Source organism: Schistocerca americana, chromosome 2, assembly GCF_021461395.2.
Source record: "Schistocerca americana isolate TAMUIC-IGC-003095 chromosome 2, iqSchAmer2.1, whole genome shotgun sequence".
NCBI classification, from domain to species: domain Eukaryota; kingdom Metazoa; phylum Arthropoda; class Insecta; order Orthoptera; family Acrididae; genus Schistocerca; species Schistocerca americana.
In genome coordinates this window covers 433577432-433597707 of record NC_060120.1, presented here as the reverse complement: position 1 = coordinate 433597707, position 20276 = coordinate 433577432, and the positions used below count along the sequence as shown (strand labels likewise).

The following is a 20276-nucleotide window of genomic DNA, read 5'->3' as shown; positions in this document are numbered from 1 at the left end:
CAACATCTTGTCGCCTTTTAAAGGTTTCACCATCATTAATGTTTCCCCATAGGTCCTCACAACATTAGCGCATGAGCAGCCAATCAGCTTTGCTCTTTCTGAACACTCGTCCCTAGACACTAATCCATAACAATCTTCAATTTGTAAAAGTCACTTATGTCAGTGGATTTCTCCATTTGTGTAACATTCTTCATCACTAGGACGATTTCACATTTGTCTGTGCTCTGCTTGTATACTATCCTTCCAGTGCTACAGTGTCACCAGTGAACTTCCCAGCTCCAATTGGGCAGTGGTCGTAATGTTTTGGCTCAACAGTGTACTGTATATTGTACTGTAATCATTAAAACAAAGATATTTTGCATTGTGACAAGAAGTTTTTACAAAATTTTAATAATGTTTTCTGTCTGAATGCAGAAATATATTCAGTGAAATTGGAGAACTACCAAAATTGCACTGAAGTTTGTTTTTGTTTAAATGGTGTACTCCAGTGCAACTTGATGATTTGGAATTTCATTGAACCGTAGTAAGTTGCTGCCTCCTGCCATCCAGCATGCTTTAAGTGGACAAAAATATATTATTTACTCCCACCTACTTAGGGAGAAATGACCAATAGAAAAGAATAAGAGAAGATTGAGCTTGCACAGAAAGATTTAGGTGTGTGTTTTTCGCAGGTGATATTACAGATTGGAACTGGAACAGTGGAGCAGTAGTAGTCTAGAAGTGGTTCCGTGAACACTCAGCCAAGCTCTTTAAGTGAGAATTGCAGAGTAGTCATGTAAATGCAGAGTTTAGCATAAGATAAATGATGATCTCACTCACAGACAATGAAAAAGTTTGATGAGAAAATAAGAATTCTCCGTAAGGTGTTAGTTCAGTCATTTGATTTGGAATGCATTTGAGTAATAGTCAGTGAGAGTATGCGTCACATTGGTGGCTGTTGCTACTATCACATAGTAGAACAGTCAGAGAAAAGTGCAATTTCATTTTAAGATATTTTGTAGGAATAGAGATTTACAAACATCATACACTTGTATTTTCCTTTGATATGATTTTAATGTATCAAAATTGAAATGTGTGGGTAAAGTGATATTAAAGGCAGGAAGTGGTTATAATAAATGTCCGTGTAGCAACATTGTTTTTGTTGCAAACTACATTTACTGAGTGTCTGTAGTTATTGCAGGCTCATGTGCTTGAAAATAAAGAGAGAAACCATTGTCTCATCTACTACAGACATAGTTTCCGGAAATCACTAATTAGAGTGACTACAAAATACCATAACTGAGTGTTGAAAAATATGCTGTTTAAATTCTCATATTTTGGATGAATCCTTAAAATGCTACAAAATTGTTCATTAAATCAAGATTTAAAAAATCTACATGTTTTATTTTATAACTTGAATTCCAAGTGTACACTGTTGAAACCAGAAAGTGAGCATGCACATTGTCTCTGTTGACCATTGAATCCTCCCCTAAATGAAATAGAAACTAGTTGTCTTTTTGTGATCCGTCATCCTCTCTCTTTTTTTCTCAAGCCCCTGAAGTATTCTTAGGTATTGTCATTTGGAGAACCTGTAGATTGTAGGATATGATGAATAGGCTGGATGGTCAGACTGGTACATAATGTGGCATTTTTAAGGATATCATTGCAATTTGATTTCTGCTCACATTCCGTACTTTGAGAGGCAAATCACTGTGTTTCACTCTGGGTTGTTAGTTCACTTTATCTGCACAGTGTTTCAATGATTCTTAGTTGTCTTTTGCAAGTGCTGTGAATAATGAGATAGACTGAGAGATGTTGATGTACTGTTAAAATTTGTTTGTTGCACAGGCTCCCAATTTCATTAGTTTTTGACACACACACACACGCGCGCGCGCGCGCGCACACACACACACACACACACACACACACACACACACACACACACACACACTGAAGTTTCAGTTTCAGTAAAGTATTTGATGTAGCATTGACTACACAATTTATTAACTTGCCACTGTTAGATTGACACAGCAGTCATAAAAAACACGAAACAGGCATAACATGGAATGGGTCTGTAGTCACAAGCTTATAAAATGTGCACATAAAGAAAGGAGTGCTACCTGACAATGCTTTAATCTGCTTGGGATCCAGACAACAAGCACATGTAAGGTCATCACTTTCAGCACATGAAGATAACAACTATGGCACTTGCTTAATTATTCTACAGAACAGTGGGACTGATGAACAAGATTTTTCTCTCTTAGAAGTGCTTCAATGTTATTCTGATATCGAACAAGGGGAGGCCAACCTCCTGGGACATGCCAGTTTGGAGTAACTGTACCATATTGGTAGGAAGCTGCTTGGGTCATTACATATTAGAAAATAAAGATAAAAGATCACTATGCAGTATCTTTTGGACCAGCTCACCTCATTAGGACATTAAAAAATAATGAAGTTGTACATCTCAGGTCCATGGCGTAATAGTTTCCAAGAACACATTTGATGATCTTGCTTTTACTGAAATTAGCTTTTGTGCACAAATTTCATCACCTCACACTAAGTGGTATAAATCTTATGACTAGATATTCGTACGTGGTTACTGTAGTTAAATAGAGCAAGTATGTATGGTATATAGATGGATAGTTCCAAAATGTTGCAACAAGTTTTTTGAACGCATGCATATGGAAGTTGACAGTGATCTGAATGCATGCCTTAAGACTCTTGGCTACTGTCTCTTTCATATCAGTTTTTTTGCCTTTTTTGATTGATATATGTAGAAGCTGCTCATAAGTTTATTTGGCATAAAGGAGATCTCTCACCAAATTGCATATGTTTTGAGTTATTGACAGGCACACACGAAGGAAATGAAAACTTTCATAAGAGGTCTTTTCATGACCTAGATACAAAATGCGCGCGCACGCACACACACACACACACACACACACACACACACACACACACACACACACACACACAAAATCAAAATTTTATTTGTGTGAGATATTGTGATTTGGATAGTTGCATAACTGGGCTAACAGGGGATAGCGCTGGCTCATGAAAAAAGTGCGTCAGGAGCTGTGTATTCTGTTGCGAGCTGTGACCATATGGAGCTGATGCCTCCACTGAATCTTAATCCAGTCGTATGGAGGGGATTTGTGCACGTTAAGCAATTTTTGTGTAGCTAGCATGTTGGGATCAAAATAATTTACAAATAAGGTGAAGAAAGGATTTATGCTCCACATGCTGAAATACTCTGAAAATTTTGAAAACTTCTCTAGCTAGAAATATGTGAACACACATACTAAAAGCTTAATGATGTTAACCTCAAGATAGCTTTAAAAAAATGTATTGCCCTATTTATGAGAACTCATTTGTTTAGATTTTTATTTGTATGCACAAGTTTTAATCCTCTCTCTGCAACTATGTACTTTCATTGATTAATCTGTTTCTTTTTGTCTTCCAGTTTAAACTCCATGTAAAAAGACATACAGGGGAAAGACCATGGAAATGTGAGTACTGCAATAAATCCTTTCTTCATAAAGACACATGGAAGTGTCATACCAGAAGGCATAGAGGCGAGAGACCGTTTCAGTGTCATTACTGTGCTAGAGGCTTCACGGAACAGTGGGCACTGAAGAAACATTTACGTCTCCACACAGGTAAATGAGAACGTAACGTCCAACATTCTAATTCCGTTACTATTTTGCAGGGAATTGCTGAATCATTTCATTTAAAACATATTTACCATTTTGTTCTGGTCCTGCAGGTGAGAAACCATATACGTGCAATATTTGTGGGAAAGCTTTTGCTGACTGCTCAAATCTCACAAAACATAAAAAGGTAAGCTTGAAAACAAGGTTAATATGTTAGTAACTTTAGAGTATTTTCAAGAATTTCTTTTAAAATTGTGCAGTGTACTTACAGGTACATAGGGATCCTAAAGCAGACAATGCTTCCAGTAGCTCTGCTTCAGTTGACCGAACAGTTTGGAATATAATACGTAATCACTTGACAAAGGAAGATGGACAGGAAGGTGGCAGTGAAGTAACAACCACAGAAGCACAAGGAAACAGTGTTGAGCAAATCATATATGTTACGTACCAGGATCCTGATGACCCAAATGAAGCAAGAACACTCCATTTTGTAGAAAATGTTGAGGCTCCTCCAGAACAGGTCAGTATGTTTTTGGTGTTGTTATCCTGTAAAAATTACATGGTTTGAAATACACTGAAATTTAGACATGATTGCGCTAATATTTACGATAAAATAAATACATTTGTGTATATCACCAGCAAAAAATGGTACAGGGAACCGTTTACATGCAAATGAGAGAGAGAGAGAGAGAGAGAGAGAGAGAGAGAGAGAGAGAGAGAGAGTGGGGGGGGGGGTGTTTTGTTGGTGGGGGTCAGAGCGGGTTAATGTGAAAGAGGGCTGGAAAGACGTGGAAATTGGGCAGAAATGTAGGATAGGAAAGAAATAGGAAGGCAATTTAGTATTGGGGAGAGAGTTGTCAAAAAAGTGGATAAGGTTTACACCAGGAGGATTATGGGGATATGCTGGAGAGGGAATTCCAACCATGACAGCTCAGTGGAGCTGGTGCTGAGGAAAAGATCTCAGTGGCATGAGTTGTGAAGTTGATGCCATTGTGGTCTCTAGTAGATTTACCAGCAGAGAAATTAAAATCTGTGGTTAGCTACAGATTGTCTGTGACCATTCGTACAGGTAGACAGCTGGTTGGTTGTCAAGCCAAGTAGGCGATGCTGGTCAAGAAAGGCAGGAGATATTTCTACGAGAGTGGTCAAGAAAGGCAGGAGATATTTCTACGAGAGTCTTGTTACTAGCAGTGAGTTGTAGTTTGTTGAACTTTGGCGACAATAACAGATGGATGCCAGTGTGCAGAGAGAGATGGATTCGGGTTACATGTTTTGTGAGAGATCTCATGTTTTGTGGAGTTGTTGGTCAGTGTGTTTCTGTGGTGAGATTATAGTGATAAGATTAGTAAGTAGAGGTCCCGCAGAGCTAGTGTAATGCTTCAGCCACTAAGCCACAGTGATGGAATATGATGTTGGTGGAACCCTTGTCATTGAGAAGTATGATAAAGGTAAAATTACTTTTTAGATCAGAAATGTCAGTTTGTTCCATGTCTGTGACGAATTGACCAGTGAGAAAGGTGTTTGGGGAACTGGGTCAGACTTTGTGGTAGGTGGAAACTGAGTAAGATAAGACTGATTGTGTGGTCGGAGAGTGCTGTTGTCAATAAACGAAGCTATATTTCCACTGAAAGAAACTCATAAAAGTAACTGACAGCATAGTGTGATTAAACTTGGGTCTTAGGCTGAAGGTAAATTGTTTTTAAGAGGATTGATAATTATGTAGGGGTCAAATTTTTTCATATGGATGGACGGCAGTGTAGAATTCGGAGAAGGTGATTGGGAATAGAGATACGGAAATCATACTAACAAAGTTGAAGGATCTTGTGAATGGAGCAAATGTAGTTTATTATGGTCCATGTTTAGGTGGTATGATTGTGTGGGGGAGGACTAGGCTGAAGAAAATTGGAAAAGGTGGTGATCTTTGTGGAAGATTGGATCTCAGTTGGAGACGGATTTTTATGGAAAGTCCATTGTGACATATGCCAAATGCTAGAAAGGATTTTAGAATTTTGTGGGATTGGAGTTTGGCTATGACAAAATGGAGTTCAGAACTGTTCTGCAGGCAGAATGAATAATAGTTTACTGTGAGGCTAGTCAGAGAAAAGATTGTTGTAAGACAAGAATTGAAAATTGTTTTAATTTTAAAAAGAAGTGATTGATGTGATGATAAATAAAGCATTCAGATTGTAACTGAAAGTGGATAGTAGTAGATTCATACTGCCAAAAGAAGAGTAAATGATCATACGTACTCATCAGTAATTAAATGTACAGTAAAACCCTGCATTAATGAACCCACCTTTAAGGAAATCCTGCATTTGATGAATATTTATCTCAATTCCAGCACAACTTTAAGAAAAAGTCTGCTTTTAACTAAGAAACGTTAAAAATTTTGCAAATTGAAAATTTTCAAGTAAGTTTCTGATTCCTTTATATTTTGTCTCACAAAGGACTTGGAAGAGCAGTTGAACGGAATGGACAGTGTCTTGAAAGGAGGATATAAGATGAACATCAACAAAAGCAAAACGAGGATAATGGAATGTAGTCAAATTAAATCGGGTGATGCTGAGAGAATTAGATTAGGAAATGAGACACTTAAAGTAGTAAAGGAGTTTTGCTATTTAGGGAGTAAAATAACTGATGATGGTCGAAGTAGAGAGGATATGAAATGTAGACTGGCAATGGCAAGGAAATCGTTTCTGAAGAAGAGAAATTTGTTAACATCGAGTATAGATTTAAGTGTCAGGAAGTCGTTTCTGAAAGTATTTATATGGAGTGTAGCCATGTATGCAAGTGAAACATGCACGATAACTAGTTTGGACAAGAAGAGAATAGAAGCTTTCGAAATGTGGTGCTACAGAAGAATGCTGTAGATAAGGTGGGTAGATCACGTAACTAATGAGGAGGTATTGAATAGGATTGGGGAGAAGAGAAGTTTGTGGCACAACTTGACTAGAAGAAGGGATCGGTTGGTAGGGCATGTTTTGAGGCATCAAGGGATCACAAATTTAGCATTGGAGGGCAGCATGGAGGATAAAAATCGTAGAGGGAGACCAAGAGAGGAATACACTAAGCAGATTCAGAAGGATGTAGTTTGCGGTAGGTACTGGGAGATGAAGAAGCTTGCACAGGATAGAGTAGCATGGAGAGCTGCATCAAACCAGTCTCGGGACTGAAGACGACAACAACAACAGGTCATATTTGTGTCTTGTGACACAGGAAATGGTAAACTAGTCAACTTGTAGACACCTGCATAGATCGAGTTCAATAACTCGACTTCCCTTGTTGCGATACCAGCACATGTGTTGAACAAATCGGAAATAGATTTCTGCGCAATTTGGGCCACATGATGTGATGTCAGTCACTGAGTCTATGAACTATGAAGCATGAAAAGTGGAGTTGTTTGTTTACTAAAGTGTTGAAGTTATCGGTTTCACTTTTATGGACTTACGACCTGTAAATATTGAAAGCTGATCATCATACGTGACGTTGATGACAGTCTTAACACAAATATTTTTGACATGGTGAAGAACTATGATTTAGCGCCATCTACAAGTGCAACATATTCAATAATAAGGAAGAGTTCTTAAATGCTGAAGCTAACAATTCCTGTAGATCCATAAACAGGGAACGTTCGTATGTTTACATTCAGTGATGTGGAAAATACTCTTCTAATGTAGTTTTGAGGAGTGGAAGAATTCCTATAAGTAGAAACATACGTAGAGGGAAAGTTTGTGAAATCATTCTACAGATTGAAACTGAAAATTTCAGTGCATTGAATGGCTGGATGAATTGTTTCAAGAAAGTCATCATCTATCATTTCAAAGTGTACATGGAGAAACTGAGGCTCTAGTCACAGAAAGTGTAAACTATTGGAAGAACATTACAATGCCACGATTGATACAGGACTTGAGCCCAGATACATTTTCACTGCTGATGAAACTGGCATTTTTTTATAATTTACTTCCTGCAAAATCATGTTCTGTTAAGAGAAAAATGCCACAGAGTAAAAAATGAATAAATAAACTAAAAATAAAAAAGGGGGACAGCACTATTGTGCATAACTAGTGATGGAGTTAAATGTTTCCTTCACTATTAATTACATCACTTTGTACTGAAGAATACAACAGCAGACACTAGGGATGTCAGAGATCTTTTACAACTTTTTCAGGCATTGGTGCCAAGATGGGTGTTGCGGGAAGGAACTGGACTTATTATTGACTTTGTCCTGCACATCCTAAGTAAACACAATTTTTGAGGAATGTAAATGTTGTCTTCCTTCCTCCAAACTGCGTATGTCGTCTTTAGCCTCTCCAGTATATATTTGTAGTTGGGTGGAGTTCTGTAACACAACAGTGCTGTAACACAACAGTGTTAACTTGCTTCACAAAGTGTGGCTATGGTATATCAGTTGCTGCTGAAGACAACGACATTCCAGACGAAGGATGGAGCAGCAAAACTGATATTTCTGAAAATTTAACATTCAAGGACATTGATGTAGTGATGATGATATGACTTCCATACCAGAGATTGTTACAAGTGACATGCTTATGAAGGAACACAGGTAGGAGCTGGCGGTGACAATTAGGAAAACAAAGAAGAAAAGGAGGGCATTGCATCACTGTTGCAAGGAATTTACAGTGTCAGGAATTTCTTTTCCTCTTGTAATGTTGATGAATCAATTCTAATTTATATCGACCAGCTGGAGTAACAACTTCTTTCACTACACTACGCCAGGAGGACAAACCAAACAGGATTTCTTGATTTAAAAAAAAATAAAGGATATGGTCTGTGAAAGATACTGTAATTGTATATTTGCTGTATATAAGTTTGTGGTTCAGGATATTGGTAATTTTGTGATTAAACAGCACTTATATCACTAAATATGTTTGAATTATCATTCTCCATCAGTATTTCCATGTACATGGGCAAAACCCCCATTTAAGGAACAAATATTCTGGTCCCCAGAAGATTCATTAAAAAGGGGTTTTACTGTATGTGATCAAGAAACTGTAAAGTGGGCAGAGTGATGAAGTACTATAATGCTGTACAGTGCAGGTCAGCAGGAGAAATTAAAAATATGAAAGATGAAAACAAGAAGGATAATGTGCAGCATGATTGATACGAGTGATGGAACCGAGAGCAGAGGGGCTTCTTATATTGAAGTCTCATGCAAGAGTGGCATGACAATTGCTTTTATTCAACTCGACATGGGTACACATGTGGGATGTATACGTTTTGAGAGAAGTGGAAATCATAAAGAACAGAGAGAACCTAACCTAACCTAATAAATGAGAGAGGAAAAAAAAAAAAAAAAAGAACCAGAAGAATGGCAAAACAGTGCAAGTAGAAGAGAGTTTAATCTGCAAAAATGTTAGTATAATAAACATTTCAGGATGAAAACAAGGAACTAAAACATGAGGGCACGAATAACCACTCTTATGTTCATAATGATGAATGGCACAAGTGTATAAGTAAAATATCTTTCTCTCTTTATAGTGTTAGTGCAAGCGATTCTCTCATCCAGAAACATCCAGGGGAAAGAATTGCATTACCTTGGCCAGGGCAAGGAGGAACTGCTTGGAGAAACGATATATGCATTTGGGAATTAATGCTGGTGGGGGGGGGGGGGGGGGGGGAGGGGGGTTGATGATTCTGCTAGCTCGGGTAACTTCCTTTCTATTGTTGCCACGCGTCTACCCCTACACTGAGAACATTTAGGTTTGTATGAGAAGACATTCATGAAGTTGAAGATACCTATCTGTTTCAGCTTTCTGCTATTTCTCTGTTGAAAAATTATTAATGGCAGCTGTGGCATATTTTCTGTTTCTTGTAAAGGCATATTAACATTAATTTGAATCTTCCTCTGTGGGAAATATTTTGAACTGATGATACAAGGAAGAGTGTTTTGGGAGCCATTTGACCATAAGTACTATAAATATTGCTGTTAGAAGAGATTAGAGGCTTATTAAATGAACATTCATTAAAAAGAAAGAAAAAAACTGAAGGAAGGGGTGTTATGTAAGTGGAAACTGCACAAATGGGCATAAAAGAAAAATTCAGAACTACTGAAGTACGAGGGGGTACACCAAAACAACAAACAAGAAAAATCCTCGTGTAGTAAGCGTTTCTGCTGCTAGGTGTGTATAGTGCGACTCATTGCCAGTTCAGTGCCATCTGTGTTGTCAACGTGGCTTGTTCTGTTAATCTCCAGTGATTGCTTTTGCTGGTGGTTTTGTTCTGTTTTGTTTTTTATAACGACAAGTTTAAGTGAACAATGTGCAGCTGTGAAATTTTGTTTTCTACTTAGTAAAAAAGGTGCTGAAACTGTTTTAATGTTGAAAACAGCTTGCCAAGATGACACTATGGGAAAACCTCAAGTGGAAGAGTGATTTGCATGATTTAAAAATGGCGACATGATGATTGATGTCAAACCTTGTTCTGGATGTCCATCAACTGGCCGAATTGATGAAAATATTGGAAAAATTTGAGAGCTTGTTTTCACAGACCATTGACAGACAATGGATCAACTGTCAAAGATTAGTGGGTTATCTTGGAGCTGAGTGCAGCACATTTAAATGGAAGATTTGGGCAGACATGAGACTGGTTCTTCCATCACAACAACGCACCTGCACACACAGCCATTTCTGTTAGACAGTTTTTGGCAAAAAATCGCATGGTTCCACTGGACCACACGCCTTACTCGCCTGACCTGGTTCCGTGTGACTTTTTATTACTTCCATGCATGAAAAGGGGACATGAAAGGATACCAATTTGAAAACACTGAAGAAGTCGACAGAGAAAAATTAGGGAGGAGTTGTAAGCCATTTCTAAAGATGACTACAAAAAAGGTTTTGAACAGTGGAAGCACCTGTGGGACAAGTATATTAGTTGTAATGTAATGGATAGTATTTTGAAGGGGATAAGGCACTCCGTCTTCAGGCCACAAGTGGCACATCGGGACCATCCGACTGCCGTGTCATCCTCAGCTGAGAATGCGGATGGGGTGGTCAGCACACCACACTCCCGGTCGTTATGATGGTTTTCTTTGACCGGGGCCGATACTATTCGGTCAAGTAGCTACTCTGTTGGCATCACGGGGCTGAGTGCACCCCGAAAAATGGTAACAGCACATGGTAGCCCAGATGGTTACCCATCCAAGTGCTGGCCACGCCCGACAGCGTTTAACTTCAGTGATCTGATGGGAACTGATGTATCCACTGCAGCAAGGCCGTTACCTTTGAAGGGGATAAGGTTGTAAACAATTCAAAAATATATAGCTTTTAAAAAAATAATTCCTTGCTTTTTGGGGGGGGGGGGGGGGGATGTTACCATCCCATCATAGTTGCCTGACTATCTGTTGGCTGTTGATTGACAGGCACATACATTCATTCTTGGATGGAATTATAAACTCTAAAAGTTTTGAATGTAATAATTATTGTGTGTGTTGAGATCAGTCAACAATAACAGATAACTTGTTTCATTTATGTAATTGTACGGGGCGCAAATATTTCTCTAATTACATGGAAACTACTTGAACAGTTCTGATTTTTTTAGATGTTCTTTCGTTTTTATTTATATCTCAGGGTGAGCTGGATTACAGAATTGATCGTCGCACCTCCATCAGTGGGGATTCTGCGGATGCCTACCAACCTTCATACGGCCCTTTCTCTCGGACAGGTATTTTAGATACAGGATTGGGAATGCTCTGTCTGACTGTTTTAAGTGGGAGAATGGTGTCCCTCAAGGGGGTGTTTTAAGTGCCACAGCTTTCGCCATTGCAATCAATAGTATTACAACCACAGTGCGACGTCCGGTACTATGATCCTTGTTTGTGAACGACTTCTCCGTCTTCTGTGCATCCTCCAGCTTCACCACAGCTACTCGGCAATTGCAACTGACGATCAGACAGTTGGAGGAATGGTCTTGCACCACAGCTTTAGATTCTCAATAGAGAAAACAGTTTGTGTTGATTTTAATCATTCCCGCTGTCGTTTAATTCGCCCGTTTTAAAACTGGGGGACACCGTTCTCACTTTAAAGGAAAAGGTGAAGTATCTGGGTCTTATTTTTGATGAGAAGTTAACATGGTTGCCACACCTTAAAGAACTGAAACTGAGATGTCTCAAGGCCTTAAACATCCTTAAATGTGTCAGTCATAGGTCTTGGGGAGCCAACAGAGCGTGTCTGCTCCAACTTTATAAGGCTTTTGTGTGACCCTGGCTTGAATACGGATGCCAGATTTATGGGTCTGCAAGGCCTTCATACATTAAAAGGCTGGATGCAGTTCATCACGAGGGCATTAGGCTGTCGACAGGGGCCTATCACACGGCCCTGTTTTTAGTTTGTGTGCGGAGGCTGGTGAGCCTCCACTGTCTAATCGACATCTTCTTCTCGTAGTACGCCAAGCATTCTCCATTCCTACATTGCCAGCATCTAGTTACTTTCTTCAGCCGCCTCTGGAATGGCTATTCGATCATCGACCTGTGCAATGGAAAGCCTTGAGTTATTACAGGTGGGGGACATTAAGGTCCTAAGCCAGGGGTGGAGTAGGGCCTCCCCCTGGCTACTACCAAGGCCCAGATTGCTTTTAGAACCGACTGCTTACAAGAAGCATTGTACCCCAGACTATGTTTTTAAAATTAAATTTAATGAAATTTTACATAGCCCCCCCCCCCCCCCCCCCCCCAGATTTTATTACCGTCTACATGGATGGTTCTAAACAGGAAGATGTTTCTGGTTGTCCCGTCGTGTTCCCCGAGATTGTCCTCAGGATATGGCTCCCAGAGCAGTTTTCAGTTTATTATGCGGAACTGTTTGCCCTCAGGATAGCAATGGAGCAGATGAGAAGGCGTCTTGACAAAAAATTTATCATCTGCTCTGATTCTCAAAGTGCCCTTCTCACTGTTGGACAGATCTACCCAGTAGATCGGATAGCACAACAGGTACAGGACGCTCTCCTTTTTGCTGGGTTCCAGGGCACCTAGGAATCCAGGGAAGTGAACTCGCTGCTGCTGCTGCTGCTGCTGCTGCTAAGGAGGCTTGCTCCCTTCCTCCTCCTGCCCGCTGTTCAGTCCCTCTGTGTGCTGTCACTTCATTTGTGACCAGGAAGGCCATTTGTTGGTGGGAGTCCCAGTGGCTGGAAATGAAGAACAAACTACGTTCCATCAAGACTTCAGTGCGACCATGGATCACCTCCTTCCACTTGGGATGGTGTGAAGAAGTAGCCCTTACTCAGCTTAGAGTGGGACATTGTCCATTGACAAACGGCTTCCTGTTATGTTGGGAGGAGCCTCCAGTAGGTCAGAGATGCGGGACACAGCTGTCAGTATGACATCTTTTAACTGAGTGTGTGTTATATGACAACCTGAGGGTTGAACTGGGTCTCCCACAGGATCTTTCCTCTATTTTAACTGATAATGAGGCAAGTGTTGTTGAGGTCTTAAAATTTTGTGTGGTGTCCGGAATTCTTCCCTAAATACTTCTTGTACAATCTTAATGTGTCATAGAGTGGCTGGGTCACATATTATTTCTAAGTCGTCATCCAGCCACACTTGTTTGTCTCTTTTTAACAGCATCTTTACAGGTATTTTCTCCACGATTTCATTTAGTTATCCCACTGTGTCTTTCTGGCATTTTATTAGGGGCTTTTCTAAACCTCACCTTCTTGTGGTTGCTTTACGTTTCCTTTGGTGAGATCAAACGTAGTTTTCCAGTTTATTGATCTCCTTCCATACATTATGCAAATCTTCTTCGGTATAATGTTAATGCAAGGGTGCTGATGACCTAGCTGTTTAGTGCCCTCCGCCATAAACTATCATCAACCCTTTGAGGATCCAAACAGTTTTTGAGAAAGTAATGTAAAATTTTTATTCCTCCTTGATTTAAATATATCACTGTTCTGGGAACTATTTTCATTGTGTTCTCTCCTGAGAACATTTGCAAATTGAGACTGTATACTTGCTAACCTGCTTAGTAAATATCATTATCTTTCAGCCATCTACTGAAGCTATACTTCAGGAGACTACTTCAAATACTGCCTCTGTTGAAAATAAGATAGAACTGACACCAGAAGCAACATACCAGATAGAATCAGCCCCTCATGCACTCCAAGTTATGGATGAAGATGGTAATCCTATCCAATTTACAATGCAGGATGGAAGAGCATTGCAGGTATTCTTAATGTTAATAAATTTATTGAATCATGAAATTATCGTATTTATTATTATACTAAAGCTCGATTGATAACTGTGGTACACCTTGAGACACTGTATCAATACACACTTCATTCACTATCCATTTGCAAAGAGATCTGATTTGTGAAAATTTGAAATATCCAGGATGTCCTTTCATGAAAGGGAGGGTGGGAGATTCTAATAGCACCAAAACAGTACAGAGTTTGGAATTTAGGCAAATATTCCAGAAGTACAGACGAAGCCATATATTATAGACTTAACAAATATGCAAGGGAGAAAAATCCCCACTGTTTGGTATTTTCAAGGAGAATAATTGTAGAGTGGGTGTGACTTCATCAAAAGGAGCGAAGTGAGTGTATTGTTTCTGGCACAACCTTCAACATTGTGTCACATTTCGATAGTGTGTTATTTAAATGCTGACCCATGGCATCAAGTGGCTATAGCTCCCAACATAGCCTCTACTATAGGTGAATGCCTTCCAAAATCCTGTGAGGGAACAAACCTTATCCTAAATACTTATAAAGTGTTATGTTTTCCAAATTAATTGGTTACAGATAGTGTGTTTCAGTTATACTTACCTTTTTTTATGGTTTGAAATAATTTTGTATTCCATAATGATTTTAAAACTCTACCTATCTACATTATTATTAAATTCTGCTCTTTAAATGAGCACTTTAAACTGTGGAATTTTTAACCACATCAGCAAGTACCCTACAGGTGATGTTAATAATATAGGCTAATACAGTATAACCCTGCTTTTACGTTCCGGGAATTGACGTTTTCCCACTGTTTTCGACATTTTTTATCGGTCCCATCAAATTTCCTAAGTCCACAATATTAATTTGCACTTGATTTTGCGTCAACACATTTATTATTTTCCCGTGATTTACGCATTACGAAAAAATGTTTGTGGAGAAAATATGATGCTGGCATAATGTTGGCCGTCCAGTAGTGTTTACAAATATTAAGTGGTTAAGTTTCTTGACACCAGGGCATTCTATTCAGCGGATTTGGACAGGTAAACAAGTAAAAGTTGTACCATTTCCAAACTGTCTCTACTGTGCAAATGCAGTTTCGTGATAGTTGTGATTATCGTAACACCTTTGTCGAACCATACTTAGTGTGTTTCGGCGTATGGCCACATGGAGAGCTAGTTGACACAGTCATTCACTTTGTGTTGCTCAAATGTTTTTATTGTAAGCACAGTGCCAGTTATGTATTGTATTCATGCTGAGCAAAACGTGTTTTGAGAATTTATTCTCGTTGTCAAGTGCAGTATTTACGTATGTATTGTTTGTGATGTTACACAAACAAACAATGTGAGTGATAGTTTGCATGTGCGTATGGTTTTCTACGTAACTGATGGGTCACAGTACCTGATAACGTCAAAAAGACACAGAATAATACATATTCAAACACCATACAAAATACTTTTTTACGTATTTGCACTTCACAACGAGAAAAAATTCTCAAAACGCGTCATGCTAAGCGTGAGAAAAAATACATAACTATTGCAGTATTTCATTATTTAAATAATGAATGACAGCTGCAGGCTTTCCAGAAACATCGATTATGATGTTTGAAATTAAATCAAACGTTTCCACTTCCCAGACAGTTACCAGTTCCAGTTACATCAGCAATTGTTATTAGCTAATAGACCTTTATTACATAATAAAAAAGTCACTGACAAGTCTTTTGATGCCTGTTATGTATACACATCATACATAAAGTGCAAGAGAGATCCTACTCATAACTTTTACTGCTTAAATCATTACTTCCCACATTTAACATTTGCCCACATTTTACACAATTTTTTTGAAGTCCCTTGACAAGTGTAAAAGTGGGGTTTTACTGTAGTTATATTTCACTATATATTCAGTACTGCAGAGATATCATGTAATGTGCAACAGGGACACGGTAGGACTACCACTGTAGGTAACAGTACATGGGAGCTTGTGGCTGCAAGTTGAAGTAGCACTGAACTGAAAGTAGTATAGTTTCTGGATAATTTATACATTTGCAGTTATTGTTACTACCATAGCCATGAAAGGAAATCACAGTACTCTAGCTGTCTCAGGCAAGAGACTATGCTGCATGTATATACACCAAATAGCATAAATAAAGTTAAGAAGTGTCTAATTAGTGTAAGAGGGTTATTCTGGGTAGTGTTAAACCCATGATATTAGATTCTTCATAAGTCACAGTTTCCTCCACTTCTTTCTTCCCCTCAGCAATAGTCGTTCTTGTGGTATTTCTTGTGATGATATTGCTTACTTTGCTACTCCCCACACCCACTAAGTAAGTTTATATGTGTTATTCTGTTAGTATTTATTTTACAGAATTTTGTTTTGAATTTCTGTTTTTGAAAATTTAAAATCTGATCTTGATTACACCAATGCCTATTGCACAGATTACTACAGTTGATGGTCAGGCAATCCATGTTACTACACCAGATGGACAAAGCATTCCCGTGCAGTTAGCAACATCTGGTACTCAAGTTTTCTCGGGGGAGATAGCATCCCAACTTGATAGTATTTCAGAAGCAACTTCTGAGCAGTCAGAGGCAAAGCAAGTTGTCACTGCACCTCAGGTAAGTGTTCATACTTCTCCATTGCTGATGTGCTTGGGCTGTTTGTCTGTTGTATAAATTTTTATTTACATCCCCCTACAATTGTCTCAGGCTGAGGTGAGTTTTATTTCACTTAAATACACACGAAAACATTAAATTTTCATAGATTTTATTCATGAGAATTACTGCCAGTTGACCCATGATATAGGTTTACAGTTTACAAAGGAAGCAGTTTACAAAATCCTTGTTCGACCAATACTTGAATATTGTCCATCAGTTGGGATTCTTACCAGATAGGATTGGTAGAGAAAATTGAGAGATCAAAAGTAGAGAAGCACCTTTTGGTAGAAGTTCATTTAGCAAGTGCAAAACCATCACAGAGATGCTCGGCCAACTCTGGTGGCAGATACCACATGTTCTGATCATGGTGTGCTTTACTGTTAAGTTATGAGAGCATACATTCCTAGAAGAGCCAACAAATATATTGCTTCCATCTATGTATATCTCGCAAAAAGACCATGTGGTTCAAATTGGAAAGATTTGAGCTCCTGCAAACTATTTGTGACTGGTACAAGAAAAAGAGGAGGAGGAGGGGAGGGGGGGGTGGCAGTGCTTCATACACGTCAAGGTGGCTTTCGCAGGGTAAACCAAATTATAATTTTTTTTTTAAATTTGTTGTTAACAAAATTTACCTAAACAGTGCTGTATTTGTAATTGATTTAACTGTTCTTAGGAATGCAGAAAAGTATATTTATTTACAATTTTCAGTATTTATCAAATGTCAAGTAATCAAATATAGCTGTCTGACAAGTTGTTTGTTATAGGAAGGTAACATAATTGATGATAAAGGGGAAATACCTAGCATAGGAAACAAAATTTAATTTGAGGTGAGAAAAGCACAGGCAAAAATGTTGCAAGAAATAAGTGAATTACTAGCTATTGTCACAGTTTTGAATTATTATGTTAAACCACATCTTTTGACATATTTCCCCAACTTCTAATATACTATTGAAAAAAAAGTTTTATGCCAACTGCACATCTATGAATGGGTGTGGACTAGGATTCAAAGGGAGAAGAGAACTAATGAAATGAAAAAGAGTGAAATAAAAAAATTAAGAAAAAAAGAAAAGAAAAAGACAAACAAAGACTGTAAAGCAGTCTGTTTGAAAGAGCACATACCTGAAACCAAAGTCTGCTGGCGGGTCAAGTTCAACACTGTTGCAATATTTTCCGCATCATTGAGTTTAGACATACAAATATTCTTGCTTTGTGAATCCACAGTAACTGTCGACATTGGCATTTGAGAATACTACTTGCTTCATGTCAGATCATGTGACCTTTGTCACATGGAAATCAATTTCAGATTCTTTCAACGCATCTGTCTGTTTCGCTGTAAGGGAAGAAGTTATTGACTCCATTCTAGATACATATTGGCTGGTTGAATCAATTACCATTTGCTGCATTACACAACAATAAATATGATCTGAGTTAAATGGAAAGAAATCAGAAACTCACTTGAACGTATAAGGAGTTACTTAAAAACTGGATTTCAGTTTGAAACATGCTGCATGTTTGTTTATTAAAAGGGGACATTTTCTTGAAGCTGGGCTTCATTAAAAGTGGGGAGAAATAATGTTGTTTTGGGAGTTTCACGGGACTTATGGAAGTATATATCGAAAGCATGGTTTCCTTAAAAGCAGGTTTTTTAATTTGAGGTTTTACTGTAATTAATCCAGCCTGTCCCACTCTCTGATGATGGCCTTAATTAAGATGTGTATTTCATCCAGTGTGTGTGTGTGTGTGTGTGTGTGTGTGTGTGAAGGGTTCCTACAACAATGCATTACAAGTTTCAGCCTGTCTCAAGTGTGCTCGGTCAGGGTATGTCATCAGGTAATGCAGGATATTTTATTCAGATGATTGCAGCATCCAGGAGGAATATGGTCGTGATGTGGGTGTGATGTTCGTATAAATTGTCTATCAAAAAGGTGAACCCATTGTCAAAATAATGATCCTCTCCCATATTAACATCTCTTTATTACGCTCTACATAAATGAGAGGCATTCAACATATGTACATGATATGGGCTCAGAATGTGAGTGACCAATATCCCTGGTGAAGACTAAGGACTGGACATGTGTTGGTACCTAGCCATCTCCACATTCTTCTACGACAGTTATTAGGTGTCTGATAGACCCTGTGCTTGTTGGTGAAGAGGATCAGTGCCATTGACAAAAGTTCCATTACAGGTATTTGCTTGACCACCACCTTCACATTTCTTGGCATTCTGGGATTTGTGCTTTTGTTCACAGTGAATGCCAAGAAGCAAAATTTATTGTGAGGAGATGGTATATTTCATTGGCCAACAGAGCCTACCATGTTGCCTCCAAAAAGGCAAAATTCAATTAATTGCAACATGCTTGTGGTACCTACAAGGCGTAATTAGTAGCTAGTGCTCATCTGCTCGTAGTGGTAACCACGGATGAGCATACAATGCAGATCTTCAGTGGTTTGTGTCTCACAATAGCGGCAGATAGTTTGAATGATGTTGCTGCACTTGAGAAATCTTCATGCTGTCTCTTTGAGTGGGTTTTGTTTTCGGTTTTTAACTGTTGTCTTTAATTATATTCATTGTAATTGTTAGCCTGTGTGTGCCACATAGCTGCATGGTAACAGTTGTCATGAACCTTTGTTCCATGCAAAATTTTCCACAATTTTCCTTGTTCATGAATTCAGGGGCATTATATTCAGATATTGTCACAGTCCAAAATATTCATTTGTAATTTCAACTAGTGTTGCATTTTGTTTTTGAGATCTGTACATTTTTTTACACCAAATGCAGATAAATGCTATGGCTAAGTAATACTATGCATTACAATACAGTTTGAATTATCATTGTCCCTGTTACCAGTGTACAGTCATTTTAAATGTCTGTGTATCACTTACATAAAGATTTAATCCTCTTCTCTCTATCTTGCTTATGCATATTCTGCTCAACTCTGAGCTGTGCTTGAAGAAAGTCACTGTTGTAATGCACAGGCCAAAATTAGTTTTAAAACAAATTTCTTCCTGTTTACCACAGAGTGCACCAAAATAAACTGTTTGGCAAATCTGAAGTCAGTGGGCTGGATTTGTGGCAACATTTGGAACTATTCCAAAAACAGTACTCTACTTTTTGAAATCATACAAAGCTACAGAACAACACAAAGATTCAGCAGTTGAGTCGATTGGCATTTGATTGAACTTTGTAAGTTTTCTTTTCCTCTTTTCAGGGTGAGCAGGTCAGTCTTAACGAACATGTTCCAGATGTGGAAGGTGAAAATATTATGGGTGAGCAAACTATTGAATTTACTACTCCTGATGGCCAGAAGCTGAGATTGGTTGCCTCCTTGGGGCCATTTACCAGTGAGTTTTAATAATTCCATGTACATGTCGCTAAGATTGTGTGAATTGAACAAATTGTCAATTTGAGTGGATCATGCTTTTAATTGAAGTATTTCCAGCTGTAATTAAAATCATGTTGTTATAAGACTGGAATGTGTAAAAAAAATATAATCTCCTGTATTTAAAAAAATGTACATATGGATTTAGCTTGCAACTCTGATTGCATTGATAAACCAGTATTTGTAAATTAGAAAGTTGTTTGTATAAAAAAAAATAAATTCTTCACTGTCTTCTCTACTTGTCTTTGTAAATTCATTCTGCATTTAACATAACCAAAACACTTCAGTACAGATTTTATGAGGTACTGGTGCGAAACCTAAGTTTCACATTAGCTATGAACTGCAGTGTGTATCATTCAAATACAATCATGATATGTCTAAGCCTATAGGGTTTTCAGTGAGCACACAGTAATTCAACCTGTCAAAACATTTGCGACAATATA

The 20276-nt window shown here is 38.3% G+C and overlaps 1 protein-coding gene and 1 pseudogene across 1 annotated transcript in view; one reads left to right on the top strand and one right to left on the bottom strand.

Moving 5' to 3' along the window:
* LOC124594913 (zinc finger protein 599-like) overlaps positions 1 to 20071 on the top strand; it is a 60304-nt gene extending 40233 nt beyond the window's left edge. Inside the window, exons 13-18 of the mRNA XM_047133393.1 lie at positions 3443 to 3638; positions 3746 to 3819; positions 3904 to 4152; positions 13625 to 13801; positions 16235 to 16414; positions 19663 to 20071. Of these exons, the coding sequence (XP_046989349.1) occupies positions 3443 to 3638; positions 3746 to 3819; positions 3904 to 4152; positions 13625 to 13801; positions 16235 to 16414; positions 19663 to 19806 (1020 nt within the window). The 3' untranslated portion in view covers positions 19807 to 20071. The remainder of the gene's footprint in view (positions 1 to 3442; positions 3639 to 3745; positions 3820 to 3903; positions 4153 to 13624; positions 13802 to 16234; positions 16415 to 19662) is intronic.
* On the bottom strand, positions 10751 to 10868 carry LOC124597410 (annotated as a pseudogene).
* Positions 20072 to 20276: the final 205 nt, after the last annotated feature.